This window comes from Papaver somniferum, chromosome 2 (genome assembly GCF_003573695.1).
Source record: "Papaver somniferum cultivar HN1 chromosome 2, ASM357369v1, whole genome shotgun sequence".
Lineage (NCBI taxonomy): Eukaryota > Viridiplantae > Streptophyta > Magnoliopsida > Ranunculales > Papaveraceae > Papaver > Papaver somniferum.
Window position 1 is genome coordinate 141,185,779 of NC_039359.1, and position 20,059 is coordinate 141,205,837.

Sequence of the window (20,059 nt, forward strand, 5' to 3'; positions counted from 1 at the left end):
TTGTAGTAAAAGTGAGTTTCCCCCTTACAATTATCATGTTTTATGATATTTGTGGAACGATGAATTATATTCCTAATATGAACATTAAGACAAATTTTCGGAACCTATCTTTACCTCACTACTTCGCTCACTGGATATTTAGAGGCAAATGCATACATACAACAAGATTACAGTGTTGGACTATTCTATCAACTTTGATGTTCCTATCGGATGATCATGACTGAATACTTCCGATGTTTTATGTCACGCGAGATACAGGTGTCCCGATGGTTCTTCGCCCATTGACAATGGATCTCTGGACACGATCCATGTGTCCCGTTAGTCTTCTGTAATCGGTCCCACCTTGATCTGACCCTTCTGCTGTCCCGCGTGTCTCGTAAGTAGTATTTAATGCTTTGTTGCTTATTTCAAACAGAACCGTTGATTCTTCTCACGCTTTCCATGTGTGCACTTTCTGATCGGATGTGGTAGATATTTCGTTTACTTCATCTAGATCCATAGGTTTGATCTAATGCTTCGTCACTGTTCGTCTTATGGTGCTTCATAGCCTAAGATATTTCCACGTGCATCTGTCACATATTTACTCCTACAAACGTCTTTGATCCTGAATGGATAGTTTTATAGATAAAATCATCAGGCATCCCAAATTCCAGTCGCCACCATATTTCTCCCCTTCCGCTTAACCATCATCATGTGTAGTTATCTTTTGTGGTTTAAAGAATGTGTTGAATTCGCAGTTTGTTTACGAACAAAACTAATAAAGATGAAACCTACATTTTTACCACAAAAAGTTTACGGAAAAACTATATGAGGAAGTTTGTGCATGTAGGTACAGAAAATATCCTCGCCAAGTGTAGGGTTATGAAGAAACGAAATCAGTGATCAAATCTCGTCAGAAGATATTATTACCAAGTTTAGAGACAAAGCATTTATTAAGATGCTCGAGAGGTCAAATCAACTATCAGAAAACACAGAACCTTTGTGAAAATAGAAGTTACAAAGCGGCAGTTGCGAAGTACCAGCAACGAGATAAATAAAATACATAGCGAAAAACGTAAAACATTGAGTTTAACGAAGATAAAATGTGGAAGTGAAGAGAAGTGATATCGAGCGAAGATAAATTGTTGAGCAAGAAATAAGAACGAAGATAAATTGTTGAGCAAGAAATAAGGACAGATGTACAGACAAATCACTGGGGTTATCGCCAAAGTAAAATAAAATTTAATATCGAATGTAGGGCCTAGGGGTAGCGAAATGAAAGAGAGGGTCACGTGAATGGTGTGAATACCAGCGAAGTAAAAGACGAGTTGTATTCCACTCCACTGAATGTGTATAAAAGTGAGCCTTATGGCATCGTAAAAGGGGTTGAATAGTTTTGTCTCGGGATATATATATTTTGAGTGATATTGTCTGAGTCTAGGTTAGGGTTTGGTTGTAGCTTCACACATAAATTATCATCTCTTCATGATATTAATAGATTCATTTATCAATGTGTTGATTTTGGTTATTCACTGTATTCGGGTGTAGCTATAGGATTTCCTCCTGTTACGGTGCATGTAAGCGATGCTCCTACTTATGCCAGCGCCATCCATTGTCGGGAATTGGAATGATATGTGCGTAGGCCGGTAACCTCGGCCACCATAAGCACCAAAACTATCTACCACCGGTTGGTGTAACATCAAAATGTGTTGACACAGCCTCACAACACTGGGCCCACAAGACTACCATACAACTGTAGAGGGCCCAACTATTGAGCGTTAAAACCTTTAGGACTCGCTTACTCTACTCGCCGTATAGCAGAGAAAAACTCTAGAAAAGCGAGAAAAAAACTAGCTGAAGAATTTAAACATGGAGAATCTTCACAGTGATACGTTAGAAAACATACTTTCTCGAATACCTATTGAGGAAGCTTTACATGCCAAACGTGTATCCAAAACTTGGAGAGCAATCCTCCGTTATAGGACTAGTGAAAAGGCAGGTTTCTTTTTCGCTTTCTCTCGTGGGAGAATTGGCATCGATGAGGTAATTAGAGAAGAACTTTTCTATGAAGATGAGTATGATCATTATGATCATACAAAGATGAACTATTACTACACTCGCAAGACTCTTTCAAAGATAGAACACGGCAGTTTTGCTACGAAAGCCCCCACGAGGGATATCATGGTCGGGTCTTGCAATGGTTTGGTTTGTTTTTGCAAATTTAATGGAGATGCCAGAGTCGCAGAAGCCGCAGAACCTTTTCTAGTATGCAACCCCTTAACGGGAGAATCTGCCGTTCTTCCCAAATATAACTATGAATTGCATTGGGATACAGCAAACCAAAAGATTCCCTGTGGTGGTCGTCGTTTAACAAGTGGGTTTGGCTACTGTCCTTCAACGAATAAATACAAGGTTGTTACAATATATTACTCGGATGCAAATAAGAATCATGCGTATACTGTTGGGGGTGAGTGGAGATACATTGGATATATCGATCGTCATATATATACTTTTTTGTCAGGCATCTACCCAAATGGAACACTTTACTGGTTGCAAAAAATTCTTGATATGGTACAAGAAAGTGAGGTTGTAGCCTTTGATATGCAAGATGAGAAGTTCGATTACATCGCATTGCCAAGTTCTGGAGATCTTGAATACGAAACTTCCTTCGTTGCTTGGAGGGAATGATAATTTATATTTGGTTCACCATACAGTTTCTCACATTTACATATGGATGTACAAGAAAAATAATGCGAACACTGGTACTAGTTACGCCGAGAAAGAGTGTAACTGGAAACAACACAACCACAACAAAAGTTTGTCGCCCTGGATTAAGGAGTTTAGTATACAGATACAAGTGACACATATTACCCCGTTTGCCATCACAAGGAACAATGAAGTTCTTTTGTGGTGGTGCAAAGACTACAAGCCTTTTGTGCTGAGACTCTGTTGCTATGACCCTAAATCTTCAACCTTAAACGGTCTTTGGGATAATAAAGCTGAGCCTATGAAAGGTTTGCACATTGAAGTAATTCCTCATTGTCAGAGCATTGTTTCTTTGAAAGATTTGGGAGAAACTAATGTTACTTCTTTGAAGGATTTGGAGAAACTGATGCTATAAGTTTATTAGAATGGTTCTAAAATATCGAAAATTTGTTAAGATCATGATTGCTTTTACGTTTCGTTGCACGTCCTTGACAATCGATTAATTTTAAGTGCATGCTCTCAATTTCGTTGCGATAGTGTTTGTGTTTTAATGTGAACATTATGAATGAGATTCCTGATATGAACATTATGACAGATTGTGTGTTTTTAAATGACACCTTCGAGAATGTCCACGCATTTGTATTTACGAGTATCTCAAACGAGTTGAGCAATAGAATTTACAATCAAACCGCTGCAGGTTTTCCGTCTTTCCTTGGATCACTCACAGCAGTTAGGATGCCATTGTGAACACCTTGATGATGATCATTTCCTTCCAACTCTCTTCTTGCAGGTGTCTGAAAGGTTTGCACAACAAGTTGAGTAATAGCCCCACCTGCTTTACTCATCAATGCATGTCCTCTATCCCTCAAGAAACTCTTGTTCTCCTCTGAGAATTCTATGTGCTCCCCGCAAATGGTCGTCCAATTCTCATAAAACACCACATTCGGTATTAACTGCATCCACCCACACAAGGAAAAAGATTAACGAATATCCTTAACTCCATATGAACTTGCACGTAGAATTATTCCTTGTTGGTACTAGTTAGCATTAACAAGAACACTGCAATACTCCGGAAATTAGTCAGTAGTTTTGGATATAAAATAAAACGTGAATGAATAGAGAAATACCTTAATGTAGACTCTTGGGTGTTGAATCGCGGGTAGAGGTTCCATTCCAATGATAAAACGGTTAAGAAAAACTTGTAACACAGCCGGTATAATGTACATCCCACCACTACCACCAATGACACCGGCTAGTTGATTTCCCTACACAATAATAATTACAAGAGAATACTTGAATTGGGGTGTTGGGTTGTAAAAGCAGTTAATTCTATATCTCAAAATAAGTAAATAAAGCGTAGCAGTGATGTACCTTGAGAATGATAATTGGGGTCATTGAAGATAAGGGTCTCTTGTTTGGTTGAATATAATTTGCTGGAGCTGGAGGAAGTCCATCTTCCGTTTCTTCTGTTGGCGTCGCAAAATCGTCCATTTCATTATTGAGAACAATACCCGTGGAAGGTGAGAGCACACCTCCACCAAATCCAGAGTTTACAGTAGTTGTCATGGACACAGCGTTTCTTTCTGCATCAACAATGCAGAAATGACTAGTTCCGTGATCTTGCAACTGACTCCATCTAGTTATCAAAATCACCCATTCAATTCATTCATAATAAATCTGAACCAGAATATCCCAAGTAATTGGAAATAGTGATTTATGACAAAGTACAAACCCTTGCCTATATGTAAGTAATTCTTACTTGTTCAAGTAGTAATCCGGGGGAAATGTAGTATTATCAAATATTTTGTGCCGAAGCATTGCAGCAAATGATGGAGACAACATTTCGGATTCATACTGTCTTGTGTTGACAAATTTTGGATCACCGAGATTCATTCGAATTGCAAACATATGCTTCATAGCTTCGATTAACCGATGAAGACCCAGCGGACTTTTTTCAAAATCCGCCAATCCATAACTATTCAATATGTTTAGGACCTGAATGTCATCATAGTTTTCAATACAAAATTAGTACTCGGGTCTTAACTGAAAAAATAAAAATTGCGCTTGTAACCAAGTTTCTAGTAATGGCATAACTATATCTCCACCTTTGCTGTAAAAATATGGCCATGAATCTTAAAATCGGAGAAACGAAAAATGATCAGGAAATGACATACCAGAGAGAGCCCAAGAGTACCACTCGAAGGAAGAGGCATTCCAAGTATGGTGAATCCCATAACATCCACACTCATTGCATCCATGACATCAACTTTGTAATTCCTCAAATCCTCCATTGTTAAAATTCCTCCGGATTTTTTCACATCTTGAACAAGTTTCTCGCCTACGATCCCATTATAGAATGCTCGAGGCCCTTGTTTCGCGATCATTTCTAAACTATTTCCAAGTTCAATGTTATAACATGTGTCACCGTCTTGCAACAAGTTACCGTTGGGTGCGTAAACTTTTATTAATCCAGGGTCGGCCATAATCTTGTTCTCATCATTTTTAATATATTTTGCAAGACAACGAGTGACTAAAAATCCATCTTTCGCGAGTTTTATGGCCGGCTGGATAAGCTTGCTCCAAGGTAATCTTCCATGCCTTAACCATGCTTCATGAAGTCCAGCTATCTCACCTGGTACACCCATTGACAATGCACCACGAGACTTGGCCGTTGGATTCTTTGCATACATGTCCTGTTCATTAACCATACATTAACTCCTATTTGTGTCACTTTTTCTTTCACTAACTTAGCAGAAGGAGAATTTCGAACCTGTGATGCAGCTAAAGGCGCAGTCTCTCTGCAGTCATAAGCTTGGTTTTTTGAGGTTGATGAATCTCTTACCACTATAAATCCTCCACCACCAATCCCACTCGACATTGGATGTACAACACCTAGACACAATGCGGTCGCCACTGCAGCATCAACAGCATGTCCACCATCCCTAAGTGCCGCTGCACCAACTTCTGAGCAACGGCCATCGTCTGCAGCAACAACCCCATGCTCAGACTCAACTGCGCTTCCCTCGTTAGCTTCTTTTGTTTTCTCATACTTGATGTCATAAAGGCTCTCATCTCCCAATCCCCATATAATCGAATTAGCACCTACTCCTACCACTACAAATACAATACATCCCATCAGTACAATTTGAAATAAATTAGCAGAATTGAGACCCAGCCGCTTATTGCACTGTCGGAAAGGAAGAAACGACAAAATTTGTTTTCACAATTTCAATTCATTTGGTACAAATTAATCCTCACTTAAATTAATATCGATAACAAAACAAATTAGTATGGGAAATATCAACTTAACCAAAGAAGTTTTCCAAAAAAACAAAAAGAAAAAAGACGAGTGAAACACGAGGCGTAAACCACAACTCAAAAGTTGTTGGAGATTCCAATTCTCCACTTGATAATGTCAGACAGACGTGTCGCTTACTAAATATTCTGGCCCACATTTGTCTCATTTTTAATGTTACCATCGGTCATTTTTAATACAGATGGCCCCCGACGTAGACATGTTCATCATATTCAATCAAAATTTGGATTACCCAAACAAAATGATAGATGATCAAAAGTAAATGCTATCAAGCTGATTAACATCACTTTGACCAAAAATTGGATTACCCAAACCATAAACTCTACTAAAATGATTAATGAACCAGCACTAGTTCAACTGACAAGAGAATTCATTCAGTAATAAACTAGTACTATTAAACTTGAACTGAGGAAAAAAATTAAGAAAAATTCTTCAAAAACAATTGAGAGAATCAAATTAAGCAAGATAAGGGTGTCGATATACTAATCATCAACAAAAGAAGATAATGATTAGTTTTCTAATTAGAGGAACTTACGTATAATTGTTGTTAAGATAGCAATCGAAACACAGACAATTCTGTACCAGTTACTTCTTCTTCTTTCTCTGCTCTGATGTTGTTGATGATGATCATGATTATTGTTTGGTGGATCAACATAGCAGCCCAACAGTGGACTTGTGCAGCTTTCTTCTTGTTGCCCCATTGAAGAAGAGGAAGAAGAGCTGGAGAACACAAAAGGAAGACTTTTGGATTGGTTAGATAAAAAAGAGGAAGAAGAATATATGAATATATTCAATTCGCTGGAAGTGGCATGACATTGAGGGAGGGGATGATTTAGACACACAAGGCCAGATTAAGAACCTTGTGTTGTTAAAAGACCTGAACAACCTTGTACAAGTTCAAGGTCCCCGTGAATATTGTAAGGTCATAAGGGTCCAATTAATATGATGCCCTTGGTCAAGCAAAAGTCACCAGGTTACTTGGATTCAGATAAGGTATTTTAACCGATGCACATGCTCTGAGTGGTTTCTACTTTCAGTTGGTTCTAAAATTATGAATCTTATAATCACACTCTTTCAGCTTTAATGAAGGTGATGCAAGGATTTAAAAAAAATTGTTTGACACAATAATCTTTAATTGTGTTTTTATCTCGAACGAGTCTCCCAAATTATTTTTCAAGTTTTTTTTTCCTGGGCAAGTTATGGATCACTAAGACCATCTCCAACGAGGGAAGGAGGAATTCACTTAAAATCCGAGGTGGCAACGAAGAAAATCGACATGTAAAGCAGTAAGGGATCACCATGTCTAATGGTGTTACAACTAAAGAGTTTACACTATGGGTTAGTAATCCACGATCGGGATCTGTTTTTTTTTTTTTTTGAATAAAGAAGGTTGTATTAAAAGAAAAAATTGTACAAATTTACAACAATAGAACTTACTCTTAAACATACATCACATGTGTAATACTAAGTTCCAATTGAATAAAATTAAATTTACAGGAATGTTATCAAAGACATTAAACTCTGACAACCAAAGAACAAGAGTTTGTCTTATTATCAAGCACAACTCCTCCACAGTCTTTTCTCCACCTCCATATACTCTGGCACTCCTCTCCTTCCAAATGTGCCATAACACAGCATAGATTAACTTCCACCAAATCTCCCTACTCCTTCCTTGAGCATTGTTAAGTTTCCAAGCCTCAGACTGTTCCAGCACAGTACCAGAAGTTACCCAATCAATTTCAAAGCCTTCTAAAAATTTTGCCCATACTTTATAAGCATAACCACAATGTAACAACATGTGATCTGCTGTTTCAACTTCAGTATTGCAGAACACACAATTAACAAGCTGAAACTCCACTCCTCTGTGTCTTAACATTGTAAGTGTAGGAAGAGAATTATGAAAATAAACCCACAGCATAAAACTGACCTTTGGTGGCACATTTTTCTTCCACAAAAACTTGTTGAAATCTCCATCTGGAAAAAATTTAATGTTAATCTTATTTAATATTTTTCCTTGATTTTAGCCCTTTTTCTTTTTGGTTTTTAACGGTTTTTCTCAAAGGAACCTAATTTTTAGCTTTTTTTTTATTGGTTTCAAACAAACTTTTCTCTCTTTTTTAGTTTTTTTCCTATAATATTCCACGATAGGTGAAATGTTAACCGATCGGTTAATGCTTGGTGCAGGTGTCAGTCAATGCAAAATTAATCGATGATCATTACACCGATCGATAGATAGTTCCCATATCGATGAACACTTTACCTATTCTCAAATTCCATATCAAATTCCCTATATATGGGATAGGGAATAGAGGTTTAGGGGAATTCCCAACCCCATAGGAAATGGTATTTCCCCTAAATAAGGGTACAAATCCCTCATTTATGGGTTGTTATTTATTTATTAAGTAAAATTCGGCTCATATAGCAGAGGTTGATCCATGACCCATATTAAAACTACGATTATCATATTTGCATCGGATGGATCTGCTCATTGTGCACATTTTAGGTAACAAGGCATGATATATGGCTTACACGAGATAAAGCATATTTAGATCTTCCTTAGAAGTGTACATCCATGGCACGATGTAAATATTTGTGTTGATTTTTTCTTTAAAGATAAAAATTTAAGTTACACGGCTAAAGCGGGATCAAACACATTGCAAGACTGACCGGACAAATTATCATCAGAGATTAACGGACAAACATTGAAGTTCAAACGACTTCTTTGAAACATAAGGACGGAAAAAGCTATTACATCCAGATCAGTAACCTTCGATCAGGAAACAAGTTTAGATGGTATCATTTGGATTGTTCTAAACAAAACGAAACTGATTAACAAAATTGTGTAATTCAATAATGTTAACATGATAAAATGACCGACCATCTCTCAGGGGTATTAGTAACAACGTAATAAAGGTAAGCAAGGCAATTTGAATTAGAGCAAATCGCTGGAAGTCTGTCTGAATCTGCCACATCCGGTATAGGAGTTTCGGACATAGTTGTTGTTGTTGATGTAAGATCTCAAATTTGCTCCTGATATTGTTTAAGTTATTCTAGTTATTACGCTTTGGTTGATGATGTTGTTGCTATTGAAGTTGTTATGGATGCTTTTGTTGTTGTTACAGAAGGAATTTTTTTGAGAAGTATCATACCACAAGATACATTCATCATTTGAAAACCTAAGATTCAAAAAAGAGCCAGAGATGATCATAATCGAAAAAATCCCCAAACTGAAACCTAAAACTACAGGAACTAGAACAAATAAAGAACAATCGGAAATAAAATCTAAGTGACAACTAGAGATTAAGGAGCGAAGGAAACAGATCCGAGAGTGTTTTTTCTGATCACATTCGCTCCAAAGGAGAAGAGTTGAGTAGTAGATACTCAAGCAGCGCTAAGGTTTTTCAAAGAGAAGAAGTAATGGGGATCATACAATATATTTTGTGTCCTGGATTATTTTTAGGTTAAGGTATAGATTTTAGAGTAAAAGACAAATTTTGATCATAGGTTAATTCTTTCGCCTGTTGATGGGTAAAAATGATTTACTGTTAAAGACTAAAATGGTGGAGTAGGTAGATGATCGATGAAGAAAATCGTCTAAAACCTTTAACAAATGCATTGCATGGGAGTGTTTCGAGTCGAGAGATCAATATGTAAGACTCTGGCATAAAGCAAGAAATGGAAGTTCCAGATTCAATCCGGTCACAAAGGAAGGACAATGGTCGATCTATAGGGAGAAAAGTTGAGAACATATGAGATCAATGGTAATTGATTGTGGATGATGTGTAGGACTACTTTGAAGATGATTTCTATGTGTTAAAACGAGAGAAAGCTTCTATATGTGATAATGGTAAACTATCTTACGTTTGAATTCTTAATTATCTGTATCATAGCTAGGTTAATGAACCTATTTGTAGTAGAGGTAGTTAGCGCGTTGATCTCCAGTAAGTAGTGACGGTTGAAGAGGAGTGAAAGAGTAGGGAAGTTGAGAATCATGGTTGAACCAAGATCCGCTTTGTGAGGGATACTTGGTAATTGTCAGTCCATTACACTATTTACTCCTTCAACTGCTTACATGACCTACTCACTTTCTCATCGTGGATGTATTACTACATCGCATGTGGTGTAGGTTGCCAGGTCAAAACCCTAGTAAATATCCCCCCATGTGACATGATTGATGTCTCATGTGAAGTCTTCTTTGCGGATGAGTATTTATTTGGTCAATCGTTGGCTTAGCCAGATCGTGAGTCTTATTTTGATGAGTCGAGAATGACTATTGAATATGAAAATGCTATGTGACTCATTATTATGATGATGAAGCATAAGGTGTCTGCTGAGACAGCAATGATGTTTTGCACACCGTAGACGACGTTGTCTGATGGATTGTTGATGATTATGACATGTCATTGTGTCAGTTGGGCAGTAAGGATATTCGAATGATTTGAATAGATGAGTATAAGACTGATGAAATTGTTAAATCGATAGACCAATATTTATCTTGATGTGTCAAGCATTTGACATGAAATCAAATGAAGATGAATAATGTTGAGTAATTATAGAATATTCATCCTTGGTCCACCATGCCGTGAGTAGTCTAAATGACAAATCAGAGTATGATATTAAAATATTGATAGATAGACTAATGAAATATTGGTTGATGAACCAATGGAAAATTGATAGCCGGATCAATATGAGATATTGCTTCTCAGAGGAATTGAATATTGACAGTTGAATCAATATGATGCTTCGCAGAGCAACCAAATATTGGTAGTTTGACCAATTTGTTTCTTAATTAAAATATTGGTAGCAAGACTGAATATTCAATTATTAATAGTTTGATCAGTATAAAAATTATTGGTGCTCAGACCTAACTAGTATTATGCTTTGCAGAACATAAAGTATAAAACCTTAATTTGGTAAGTGATGGACCAATGAGCAATTTGGATAGAGGGGACCAACCATTGGTGGTGACGGACCAGACTTGCGGTACCCGAGTGCTTTGCAGCGGATTCACCAAAGTCGATTGCGGAGGATTTGGTGTAAAAAGAATTAATCGTTGTTTAATCCTAATTAAAATTATGCTCCGCAGAGCATTAGGTAGTAAAACCTAATAATAGTACAGAGAGCGACCAACCAATGGATAAAAGGACAGTCCATCGGTAGTGGTAGACCGACTAGGCGTTATATCGATGATAGTCTAATTGGTGTAAATAGGATACACCAAAATGGATCGCTGAGGATGAGTTGAATAACTAATTGAGATATATATATATATATATATATATATATATATATATATGAAGAGGGACCGACCATGGTGGCAAGAGGAGACCGACCACGACCGGTCATGGTGGTGCACGAGTCATCATAACGATTGCGGATCGTCCCTGAAAATTTTGGTATTTTGGTGGTTCAAAAAGAATTTTGGTATTTTTTTAGTAGGTATCATTAAAGCTCTCATCTCCCGATATTCGTATAATTCAGTATATTCAATCGGTAAATTTTATGGGTTAACCTTAATTTGAAATAAATCAGCAAAGTGAGACCCGGCCACTTTATTAGCACTCGCGGAAGTGAAGAAATGGAAAATTTTATTTTTACAATTTCATTTCATTTTGGTACCACAATTTAATTCGGCTAACCAGAAAATCAAAAATACCCCAAAAAGCCTCAAACCCTTAACGATTAGCGCGTTGGGCAAAGGACTTAACCACTAGACTGCCGGTTTCTTGGTGATATTTAGCGAAAATTTATGACATATTTCATTTCTTTTTTCATTGACTATGAATCATGCTAACAGTAAAAAATAACTTATTATTTTTGAATTTATATATAGAAAACATATGTGCTTGTGCTAGCACGGCCCGATTTACACCTCAACCTAAACCTTCGTCTAAAATGGGATAGAAAGAATATGTTAAAATTGGATATAAAATTTTAATTTAACGTATGATTCAATTATTGAAAATGTAAAACGACCTCATCATATTTTTATTTTTCTTAGTTATTTGATAACAGATTGATTTTTTAATGGTGTACTACATTATCGGGAAAAATTTAACCATATACTATAATTAAGTTCGCACAAGGCTCTTATCAACTCCGAATCGGCTCTAGACGGCCTTGATAATTATCCATAACTAAACAAATATCATATAAAAAAAACTAAACAAATAAGTTTGGATTTCAACAAACAAATTTGAAAATAGGACTCATGGTATTCATGTAAGGGCTTTGTGACCTACTTGGATGTCTCCTTGTGTCCCGCCAATAATAATCCGCCATGTGTTCAAATTAGTTTCTCATAAATAAAAGAAGATGTCACTGCTAGAGAGGAGAGCAAATCAAAGAAGAAAATTCAAACCAAATTATGGATATTTTTTACCGAACCTACTTCCCAAAAACCTGGTTCTAACTGTTTGGAGTTTCGTAGCAACGAAAGAAGTCTTCCCAATAAAGAACAAACAAAAAAAAAAACGAGGGAAACACGAGGGGACGTAAACCACAAGGTTCAAAAGTTGTTGGAGACTCTAAAAAATGTCCCACTTGGTGATTGATATGTCGCTTCCCATATTTTTCCCATTTCTAAAGTAAGTACCATGGTCCATCAGTCATCTTTAATATATATGGGCCGACGTAGACGTGTTCATCATATTCGATCGAAAGGCCATTTTTCTAACCGAATAATACTATAATATATTCAATTCGTTGAATATAGACGCACAACAGGGCCAGATTAGAATCTTGTGTTGTTAATAGACCTAAACAACCTTGTACAAGTTCAAGCTTCTGGAAATGATAAGGTCATATGGGTCCAAGCACTACGATTCCATTGGTGAAGCAAGTCACGGTTGGATTTAGATAGACAAGTTTCTCGCCTACGGTCCCAATATAGAATGCTTGAGGCCATTATTTATCTTTCGAGGATTAATCCTGGTTATGCTCCAAAAAGGGATTTGGCCTAAAGTTAAGACATTTATGTAAAGAAAATTCTCACAATAGCACTGGAAATGTCAAAACAGAAATTTGATTGTTATGCGTCAGCCGCGCCACAGGAAAGAAAACCACACAAATAAGCATGATTCTGCTTCCTTCTCTTTCTTTCTTTTCTTTCTTTTTTCTTTCTTTTCGAGGCCGATGGTTAAGAAAGGCCGCCGACTATGCGACTGATTCTCCAAATAAAACAAATCAATTACAAGAATCAACAAACAAAATGTACAATATATTCAGCGATACTCCAAGAAAACTATATGTACACATTTCATCGTCCACCACGTGTACATGAAGAGACATGTGGAAAGCATGCAAAGCGAGACATCAAAACATGATAACAAGAGGTCATAACCTAGGGGAGCATCTCATCAGAAAATGCCACCGGTCAGCAGATCTGACGGTCAAGGACTGAGGAGCACCGATGTATGATGGCAAAGAGGAGCACCAGATAATACCCCTCGGGTTTTAGTACATCCTATCCCGAGGAAGATCCAAGATCAACGGCTGAGAGAGAAATTGACTGACACGGATGTGACCAGACTAAGAGACACTTGTCTGACATGAGCGGACGTCCAACTGCCCGCATTAAATACCAAGAGATATACACGCGTCAATCAGCTCGTGGAACAAGCGAGGATAACTCCTCGTATTCAAGTTTAGACCGCAGGATAGAGCGAAGACCTCTGTGTGATGGACACAAAGCACAAGAAGATAAGGTTGCAACGGTTTCTCAGAAGTAGGACCCACGTTTCAACCCTATAAATACCCCTCTCCACAAAGAGAGAAGGAGGTCGACCAATCCACAATCCTTAGAGGAGAACAGAAGAAAGAGAAATAGGAAGAGTAAGTAAATCCCCTGCTTCCGCAGATTAATGTATACTCAAAAGTCATTCGACTATCTTTCTAAACATTCAATACATAGTGAAACACCAACCCCCGTGGATGTAGGCCTTAGTGTCGAACCACGTAAATCTCCATCTTATTTACATTTCAGCACTTTTACATTCATCGTATATCCCTTATGTTTCGTATTTATGTTCGTATTTGTATTCTTACTCCTTATACGATCAATTCCTGATATTACTCGACTAGGCAGTGATGAGCCCGAAGGCTTTGAGTCGATGAATCGATAATATCATCCTTTCTATGCATGTGTCATTTAATTCAAGAGTTTTTATGTGTGCGAACATTGTTTGTGAACACGTGGATTCCCTCGTGATTTATGTGTTCACAATCTGGCGCTAGAAACAGGGACTTTGTCCCTGTAAAAGATTTATCTTATCATGTGATTTCATCTTAAACGCGCACTATGGCTTTGCTTTATTATTTTTAGCAGCACTTATCTATTTATTGGCCAATTAATACTAAGGCTTCAGCGTGCTTTCAAAACCTTTTTTATTCTGGATTTACTGTCTTTATCTCCAAGGACACCATTTCAAAACAAACAAATCCACAGCTATCTATCACAGATCTGCACGTTCGGTGTATTTTAAACTGGTTAAAAGACTTAATAATCAGATCCACGGGTATTCACTACGGATCTGCATTTTCAATAGATTTCCTATTTTTATCTTCACTGCGGATATAGATCCATGATCGTTTATTAAAGGATCTGTACTTCGAAAACAAGATCGTTGAATTTTTTTATTTTTTTATTGTGGCCCTCGGGCAACTCTCTTCTTTCTTAAAGTAAACATTTTTTATTCCATACATTTTACGAACACGAATAACACTAACCCGATCCACGCGGATATCTCTGGTTCTCTTTGTTTAAAATTCCCCAATGCAGAGGACCCAAGATGGAAAAGACACAAGAGGCAGGAAAAACCAAAGCCTCATCAAAGGAAACATCGAGGACTACCCCGGTCATGACCCGAAGTAAGCAGAAAGGAGACAAATCTAAGACAGCTAATCAGAGGTAGGATACTGCGGAAATCACCTCACCTATGAACACTAACTCCATTGCAGCCGCGGCTCTCAAAGCAGCAGCAGCAAAGAGCAGTGCGGCTGCTGCGGCCCTCAAGGCTGCAGAAGCTAACAAAACTTTGGCTACGAACCAAGTCCATCAACAAAGAGAAGGGGTGGCAGAATCTATGACACATCATCCCGCACACCCGCCAGCCTTCGGAATGCCGTCAACGAACGGTCAGAATCAAACTATACCAGCGGCTCTAACACCGCGGGTGGATACTCAACCAACGGGACCAAACTTGGAGATACCAACAATAGAAGCTGATCCTCTACCACCCTTAATACACACAGTAGATGAAGGGGGCACCATGGCCGTAGGGGTACAAGCAGGAACTCCCAATCAGCGGTCTAACCAGTCCCATCGAATGATGGATGAGCTCGAAGAATTGAAGAAGAGCCAGCAGGTCTACGCAGATGCCGTAGCTCTGCTGGCCAGAGAAAATCAAGACTTAAAAGACCGGATCGCCCAAAGCACGAAGACCAGCCAACAACTTGATGAAGCAAATTCTAAGGCACCAAAACCTAATCCATACCGAAGAATCATCCTAGCAAACGCCGCTAGGGGAAGCAGTGCATCTGATCCGGATTATGCCGCCGAAGACTCGGATTATTACGACAGTGAGGATCGAAGAAGAAAACGCTCAATTGAGTATGAAAACGTGGGACATCACCGCGCAATGGAAGAGCTGCGTGATGAGATGATGGCTGAGATTAGGCAGCTAAAAACCAGACAAGGCGGAGGAAGGCTAGAAGAGGTGATGAGAGAGGATAACTCCACGCCCCTAACGCATCTCCTGGCGAACACCCCCATTCCGCTGAAGTTCCCTGTCCCAACTTTCGAATGCTATGACGGGTCCAGTGATCCCGCGGCACATATCCGGTATTATAACTGTATCTTAGCCCGATGGAGTCAACACGACGTCGTCCTTTGTAGATATTTCCCATCAAGTCTGAAGGGGTCGTCTTTGTCTTGGTTTGACAACTTGCCGCCTAACTCCATCAATTCCTACGATCAACTCGCAGAGAAATTCTTGAGAACCTACATGTACACCAAAGCTGTCAACACCGGAATGGATAAACTCTTTTCGCTGGCAGTTCGGTTACAAGGAGAATACAAGGGACCACACCAACAGATGGCACAAGACCTGCCAAGCTATAGGGAGTGCAGATCCCGTAGTGAGCATCAACTGCTACAAATGGGGATTAGACCGAATGAGTCCATTGTTTGTTGAGATCCACGGAAGCGTACCTAATACCGAAGGAGATCTTCGAATAATCATTGAGAAGCATGCTCGTCTTGAAGAAATCCAGCGTGAGAACCCGAGGGCACAAACGCAAAGGTCTCACCGTACCAATTCCGCAGAACAAACCAGCGGGGCCAAAAGGAATAGTTCAGTGTAAGGACCGCATGAAGATAGGAAGGGACGAAGAGATGATCGACAAAAAGACGATCTAAAATTCGAAGATCATGTCTATACGGAGCTCAATGCTAGCTACGCTCGGATCTTGCGAGAGATCAAGGGACGGGAAAATTTGGAGTGGTCGTGGTCAAAGGGAAAACAGCCCCCAAGGACCGAGAAGTCAAAAGATTACTGCGAGTATCATTGCTTCAATGGTCACCAGACCGAGAAATGCAAAAACCTCAAGATAATGATCCAAAATTTGATTGATGCTGGCGAACTCAAGCAATACATACAAAAAAAAGTCACCGAGGATAAATCCAAACGAAGCAAGCAAGTCCAACTACCATAGGGAAACCGCACAATCAACACCATTTCATGTTCCGAAGCCGTAGGACCCTCACTTACAGCGCAAATAGGAAAGAGGCTAAGAAAGCAATTCGAAGATTACTGCGAGTTATATAAGATTGATGGCGTAGAGGTGGACGAGCACGAAGAGTGGATGGACGCACCTATCATCTTCGATACTGAAGATATCGAAGAAGATATGGAAGAACATAACGATCCCTTGGTCCTCACACTACCGGTGGTCGAATGTAACCTCAAAAATATCCTCATCGACGGGGGAAGCTCAGTTAACGTTCTATTCTACGACACCTTCAAACGGATGAAGCTCAATGATGAGCAGCTGATGTCCTCTTATTACACCATCTACGGATTCAACGGAGCACCCACAAAGCCATTGGGAGACATCGTGGGTGTACGCTGGTCCCATGAAGGTAGAAACACGGTTCAGCGTGGTAGACGCCCCATCCCCCTATAACGCCATTATTGGCCGAAAATGGGTACATAAACTCAAGGGAGTGGCAGCAACTTACTACCAATATCTCAGGTTCCCTACACCCGATGGAGTAATGGAAATCAAGGGAGATCGAGTCTCTGCAAAAGAGTGTCAGACCACTCAGGATCATATCAACAACGAACACGAAGAGCAGCGAAAAACCCGAAGGGCCAAAAACAAAGAAGCTACGAAAGAAAAGGTCATAGACCTGTTCCTCAAGGAAACCGCGGGGAAGAGCTTGACAAAGAATGATAATGTTCTTAACACAGAGGCAAGTACTTCAGCATCCAGCGAAGAACAAGAACATACCAAATATCAATTAAAGAATGTCCCTGTCCTTGGGGACCCAAAGCCGATGTTCACACCAGTGGATCCCGTAAAAGAAATCAACATAGGAACGGAAGAAAATCCGAATATGATCAAAATAGGGACCATAATGGACGAAGAAAGAGAAGCTTCCTTAACCAAACTACTTAAAGAATACGCGGATGTATTCGCCTGGAAGTTAGGAGACATGCCGGGGACTGATCCAAAAATAATCCAACACGAGCAACGCATCAAACCAGGCACGCCACCTTTCAGGCAGAAAATAAGAAAAGTTGCACCGGAGTATCATAAGGCAGTAGAGAAAGAGCTCCGAAAATTGCTAGAAGGAGGCTTCATCAAGGAAGTCAAGTACCCAACATGGATCTCGAACATGGTCATCGTTCCCAAAAAAAACGGAGGGGTTAGAATATGCATCGACTTTACTAACCTCAACAAAGCATGTCCAAAAGACGGCTATATACTAACGAGCATAGATCAACTGGTTGAAGCAGTGGAAGGGTACGAAGAGCTATCATTCATGGATGGATATTCTGGTTACAACCAAGTAGCCCTGGCAGAAGAAGATCAACAACACACAACATTCTACATCCCGCACGGCCTTTATTGCTACACTAGAATGCCCTTCGGACTTCGAAACGCAGGGGCAACTTACCAAAGAATGGTCGATGTTATCTTCAAGACATGGATTGGTAGTACCCTGGAAGTCTACGTTGACGACATGCTCGTCAAAAGTAGGCTGCGCAAAGATCACCACCAAGATCTGAGAGATATTTTTGAAGCAATGAGAAAACATCACATGAAAGTAACTCCAGAAAAGTGCACCTTCGGTGTCACCTCAGGGAAATTTCTCGGATACCTGGTAACAAAAAGGGACATTGAGGTAGACCCCGCAAAGATTCAGGCCATAATGGAAATGCCATCTCCGAAGAATTTGAAAGAAGTGCAAAAGCTCAATGGATCCTTAGCATCCTTGGGAAGATTTATTGCCCGATCCTCAGAAAAATGCAAACATTTTTTCAATATTCTCAAAAAAGGGAGTAAGTTTGAATGGACCACAGAGTGTGAAGAAGCCTTCCAAAAAATCAAGGAATACCTGGCTTCAATTCCGATCCTACAAAAACCTGATCCCGATGAGGTTTTGGCGTTGTACATAGCAGTGACAGAAGACGCAGTTAGCGCAGTGTTGGTCAAAACCAATACGAAGATAGAACAACCTATCTATTATGTCAGCAAGACCCTCAATTCTGCGGAAAGGAATTACACGAAGATCGAACAACTCATCCTGGCACTAGTATGGGCTACTCAAAAGCTGAGAACCTATTTCCTAACTCATTTCATCCGCGTCCCATGCAAATCACCATTGGAAGCAGTCCTCAAAAGCGCGGGGAAAGTAGGAAGAATAGCCAAGTGGAACACCCACCTGGACCAATTCAACATCATCCATGAAATTCAACACTCCCAAAAATCCCAAGTATTGGCGGATTTCTTAGCAGACCTCCCCCTGGACAATGATGAAGAGATTAGGGGCATACCAGAAGCTGACGAGGAAAATAAGGACCCGGTTGACGTCCTCGAACCCGCGAGCCAAAGACGATGGGAAGTCTTCGTCGATGGTTCCAAAAATAAGGAAGGTGCGGGAATATGCATTGTCATCACCACCCCAACCAGAGAAAGGATCGTACATGCACTCAGATTGGAATTCAAAGAGCATACTAACAACATCGTCGAATACGAGGCAGTCGTACATGCCCTCCGCTTGATAATAGAGATGGGGGTAACTGATGTAAGACTGAAAAGTGACTCGCAACTTGTCATACGGTAAATAGGGTTCGAATACAATGTGTACGACGATACCCTCTCAGCTTACATGGCCTTGGTCCAAACATTGGCATCACAAATACCGAACATCAAGTTCAGGCACTTATGCAGGAGAGATATCAGGCACGCGGATGCCCAAGCATATATATCATCCATGCCGAAGGAAAAGAATATCGAAGCTATCAAAATAACAAGAGTATACGAGCCTTCAATTGCATCACAATTTTCCTTCGCTACCAATCAAGATACAGTGGAAGAAACTATCGAAGATCAGATGGGAGAAGACATCCATAACGATTTCGACGAAGAAGAAATCATGTCGAGAGAAAATCAAGAAGAAGATTTCAGCAACGAAGATGATTGGAGAATGGTGATTCATGCGTTTCTCATGGACAGGACCTTACCCGCGGATCTTAAACAAGCCAGGAAAATACTCTCCAAAGTAGGAAGATATGATCTTCGGGATGGGGTCTTGTACAAGAAATTTTTCCTCGGACCGTTACTACGTTGCTTATCCAGGAAAGAGGTGCATCGAATTCTGAATGACATTCATTACGGTGACGCAGGAAATCATAGTGGCATGAGATCACTAGCCGATGATGTATTTTCAAAAGTTGTTGTAGATAGTGGTGAAAACTGGTTCTTTTCGAACTTGTGAAGGGAATAATTTTTTTTTAGATTTAAATAATTTAGAAATGTAGAAAATTCAAT

The 20,059-nt window shown here is 39.4% G+C and overlaps 2 protein-coding genes across 2 annotated transcripts; one reads left to right on the plus strand and one right to left on the minus strand.

The window, feature by feature from the left end:
- Nucleotides 1–1,848: 1,848 nt before the first annotated feature.
- Nucleotides 1,849–2,667, plus strand: LOC113352098 (F-box protein At3g07870-like). Its single transcript, XM_026595968.1, has one exon. The coding sequence runs from the start codon at nucleotides 1,849–1,851 to the stop codon at nucleotides 2,665–2,667; it is 819 nt and encodes a 272-aa protein (XP_026451753.1).
- A 557-nt stretch (nucleotides 2,668–3,224) lies between these two features.
- Nucleotides 3,225–6,810, minus strand: LOC113349296 (glutathione hydrolase 3-like). Its single transcript, XM_026593239.1, has 7 exons — nucleotides 6,537–6,810; nucleotides 5,456–5,799; nucleotides 4,860–5,378; nucleotides 4,445–4,680; nucleotides 4,057–4,321; nucleotides 3,813–3,950; nucleotides 3,225–3,638 (listed from the first exon to the last, which is right to left on the minus strand). Exons 1-7 carry the CDS (start codon nucleotides 6,700–6,702, stop codon nucleotides 3,369–3,371), a joined length of 1,938 nt encoding a protein of 645 aa, XP_026449024.1. The 5' UTR covers nucleotides 6,703–6,810; the 3' UTR covers nucleotides 3,225–3,368.
- Nucleotides 6,811–20,059: the final 13,249 nt, after the last annotated feature.